This window comes from Phytophthora parasitica (assembly GCF_000247585.1).
Source record: "Phytophthora parasitica INRA-310 unplaced genomic scaffold supercont2.32, whole genome shotgun sequence".
NCBI classification, from domain to species: Eukaryota; Oomycota; class Peronosporomycetes; order Peronosporales; family Peronosporaceae; genus Phytophthora; species Phytophthora nicotianae.
The window spans coordinates 248,463-252,418 of record NW_008649018.1 but is presented as its reverse complement, the minus strand read 5'-3'; the positions used below and the strand labels follow the sequence as shown (position 1 = coordinate 252,418).

Sequence of the window (3,956 nt, the reverse complement as noted above, 5' to 3'; positions counted from 1 at the left end):
CGTACCGTGCCATTTGCCAATTTGCATCGGCTTTGCGTTTGGAATTCGCTTCGGTTCGCCTGGTTTTTATTCGTTGCGTATCGTTTCGTCTCGCACAAAGCAGCAAGTGTATAGAGCTGGACAGTCAAGTTCAGTGAACTTCCTCCGCCATTGTTTGACAGGCCCCCTCACAGCGTCGTGTGGCCGCAACAAACACAGTCAGACGAGAGCTGCGGCACTAAGCACCCCCGTCGTTGGCGTGAGAATGTGGACACGAGAAGCCGAGGAAGGGGGTGGTGAGAATCCCCGCTGCCGCGCGAACATTGATCGAGGTGAGTCCTTGCGATTCAATTCCCAAGAAAGTAGTGTACAGATCTGTGAAAAGGTTTTAGTAGACGCGATCAAAAGGAGCTACAGCACAGTGACCACAGACTTCGTATGCAGATCAACAGCAGCAGGCGCCGCCGCTGTTCGTTAATTCGGCTAATTCGGCTAATTCGGATGATGCGCAGGCGAATTCCATTCATTGGCGGAACGACCAGGTTGGTGGACCAGAAATTAATAGAGCTCCACTGGCGACTTAACACAATCTTATCGTCTTCCTAGATGGACACAAGAAGCGCGCCGATAGTGTCGCAAGACGCGAGCCACGACAATCGCCCCGCTGCTGCTACTGCTGCACCTAACAGAAGTGGAGGAGATCGAAATTGGAGCACGCGAATCCGCGCTTCCATCGCACGTTTGATGGAGATCGATGGCATTTCCTTGGACCCGGAGAGGTACGCGAAATTAACAGAGGAAAAGCGGGCGGCAAAAGAGGCCGAGCGGACATTCCTCGAGAGAGTTGATCGCCTACAAGCTGCTAGTGAGGCAGCTCATAGAGAACATTGTGAGCGGTTGCGCGACGTGTATCCGGCCTCAACCGCGAAGAAAATGAGACTCGCGACAGTTGATCAACCATCTTCTTCAGGTGTAGCTAGTATACCGCCGTCAATGCCTCCAGCACCGTGCCACCCTAGGCACGAGGCATTGGACGCACTAGCAGTGGCCGCCGCCACAGAAGAATTTAACGAATCTGGGGCAACTATAAGGCCTACAACATCCAAAGGGAAGCGGCCTAACCGCCGACAAACGCTTTTGCACTTGGAAGATGGCGCAGGTAAGCTCTTCACATGTGTTCACATGATAATCTCTTTGATGACATACACTTCACAGGTACTGAGCAGAACCCAGTGCGTATCCACGACCCACAATTGGCCAAAGCCGTCAACAAACTCGCTGACAAATTGGCGCAGCTACTTGGACAGCTACAAGCAACGTCAGATGAGGCTACTGCTGAGCCCATACTCGCCGCTGCTGCGGCAGTCGCACTTGAAGCGACGGAGATGCGTCGCAACGAGGAAGTGGCATTGGCGCGAATGGTAGAAATCGAGGAGCACCGCCAGCGCATCATGGAGGGTCTTCTAGAGTACGAAATGCGTAAAGAGCAGTGGGGAAAGGACGAGAGCAGCGAAGAATTCACTGACAATTCGTCCAGCTTGCGCGACAGTATGCAAGACAGCAGCCTTGGCTGATGAAAGACAAGACTAAAAACTGACACCACGAAGTGCATCAACAATGGACCATGGCATGGCCTTGTAATAAAATGTATTCGTGTCCACAGTCAAGAGGTGAAAATGTCGGGTCACTTGCAGTAATTGAACAGTAAAAGTCCACAAGGACACTTCGTGCTAACGCAAAGCAGTGAAACACAACCATCGATGTTGTAGGGGTTGCACGACCATGTCACGTCCGACCGATGGTCGTGGCAGCAACTACAACGATAGTTTACGCGGAGACTGAAACGAACAATTTCGCGCGACGCCCGGTTCGAATGTATTACGCCAGACCATGGCCCAAAAAGAAGCTGACTACATATTCTACACCAGCCCCGGCGTTAATGCTGCACATATGAGCTTGTTGCTGCAGTCAGTGCTCTCGGTTCGCTGCACTGAACTTGCCATCATGTGCAGCAGCGGGTTTACGAGAGTCTCGGAAGCGGCAGGGCACGCTACAGATCCTCTGGACTGTTCATCGGCGAGCTGCGCTGTATTACGGCGCCGTGGCTTGGTGCGGCTTGCTAGACGATCGCGGTTTTGAAGCTAAACTTGCTGGACTGACTCATACCATACGATTTTGCGTTCCAAAACACGTCCAGGTCAATGTGCTGCGGTATGCTCAACCTGTGCGAGCGTGGCCAAGTCGACTAGCCCAATGAGGTGCATGGCAGCTTCTACTTGCGGGCTGCTCTGCTGTATCAGCGAAGAAGATTTGAATGACCAGCCTCATTGAATGGTGTGAATCATGCTTTTCTGGCAAGCAGATGCACGCGTGACCCAAGTTTCTTATCTACGCGCAAGTGCAACCGAGTTGGTGGTGTTTCATTGCTAAAGACAACGGCCTCTGGTCTCGAATACTTCCTAAGTATTCTTTCCAGCATTGTTTGTTGCACACAGTAGAGAGTTTCGGTGGAGAACAGAGTAAGCACCCATAATTCCTCGCCTGGAAATCACCTCACGTGTGAGTTAGCTCACAAAAGTACTTGAGCACATCCGTGGTATCAACGACCCTACCTGCTTCAAGCGGTGTTTGTCTACCGCTGGTATATTGGAATCCCCGACGAAAATGTAAGTGCATCAGAAGTGGGGCAGCTCCTCCTGTCTTTTCGAGCACGCAATTTATCAATCCTGATACTCTTGTCGATGTCTTGCCACCCGCTACGACGGCGACGGAATAATGTACGACCAGCCGGTATATCCATTCTGCCGACCGACCTGAATTTCTGCTGCCTCTGAGGAATATCTCCAACTGGTCAAGGGATTTTTAGCCAACTGCGGGCAGATCAAATGTGATTGGCTGAGACGCTTCAAGTTGTCTCACGTTCTCGAATCAAAGGCTCCAATAGCCATAGAGCCCTTCTAGAAGTACTTAATTTGATCTAGATTTTACAAAATACCTGAGAAATGCCAATGCTCAGTATCCATTTTTCCAACCATTCAAACTGCACGGGCACCACCTCAACGGGTAGCATCGCCCACGAGACTGCTTAGCTGCTGCTTTGTTGACACTTTGCACCGTCCTCAGGAGTTCGTTTATCTGAGTTAAGAATAATTTTGTGAGTCAGCGACGAAATTCTTCTCCGCACTGTGAAGATCTGCCTCCGTTCAAAGTTTACAGCCAAGAATTCGCTTCACTTCGCCTGGTTTTTATTCGTTGCATATTGTTTCGTATCGCGCAAAAGCAGCAAGTGTGAAGAGCTTTGGACAGTCGACTTCCTCCGCCATTGTTTGACGGGCCCCCTCACAGCGTTGTGTGGTTGCCACCCGCCCCAAAGTCGTATCAAGCGCTGCCAGATCAGAGACACAAGACTAAGCCCCCCGTCGTTGCCGCGAGAATGTGGCGACAAGAAACCGAGGGGGGTGATGAGAATCCCCGCTGCCGCGCGAACGTTGCTCGAGGTGAGCCCTGCAATATAATTACCAGAAGTGCACGATACCGATCTATACAAAGATATTAGTAGATGCGATCGAAAGGAGCTACAGCCCAATGACAAACCGACTATATGTGCAGATCCACAGCAGCTGGCGCCGCTGCCGTTCGCTAATTCTGATGATACGCGGGCGAATTACACTCATTGGGGGAATGACCAGGTTGGTGAAACAAGAAATTAATAGAGCTCCACTGGCGCCTTAACACGAAAGTACTGTCTTCCTAGATGGATACAGGAAGCGCACCGATAGTATCGCAAGGAGCAAGCCGTGACGAACACTCCGATGCTGCTTCTGTTGCGTCCACAACGCCTAATAGAAGTGGGCGGGACCGAAATTGGAGCGCGCGGATCCGAGCCTCCATTGCGCGCTTGATGGAGATCGAAGGCGTTTGCTTGGATTCAGAGGGGTACACGAGATTAACAGAGGAAAAGCGAGCAGCAAAAGAGG

General features: G+C 51.3%; 1 protein-coding gene across 2 annotated transcripts; it reads left to right on the top strand.

Annotated features, from left to right (window-relative positions):
- The first annotated feature begins 36 nt into the window (after positions 1-36).
- PPTG_13346 lies at positions 37-1,710 on the top strand. Of its 2 annotated transcripts, XM_008908952.1 has the most exons (4): positions 198-311; positions 424-521; positions 586-1,138; positions 1,206-1,710. In XM_008908952.1, exons 1-4 carry the CDS (start codon positions 245-247, stop codon positions 1,259-1,261), a joined length of 774 nt encoding a protein of 257 aa, XP_008907200.1. In that variant the 5' UTR covers positions 198-244; the 3' UTR covers positions 1,262-1,710. The 2 variants fall into 2 exon arrangements, with proteins under 2 accessions (XP_008907199.1, XP_008907200.1); XM_008908951.1 differs by having other exon boundaries at positions 37-521; positions 1,195-1,710.
- Positions 1,711-3,956: the final 2,246 nt, after the last annotated feature.

Coding starts and splice junctions, on each gene's coding strand:
- PPTG_13346 (XM_008908951.1), top strand. CDS start 586: ATGGACACAAGAAGCGCGCCGATAGTGTCGCAAGACGCGAGCCACGAC. Junction 1,139..1,194: donor GCACTTGGAAGATGGCGCAG/GTAAGCTCTTCA, acceptor TACACTTCACAG/GTACTGAGCAGAACCCAGTG.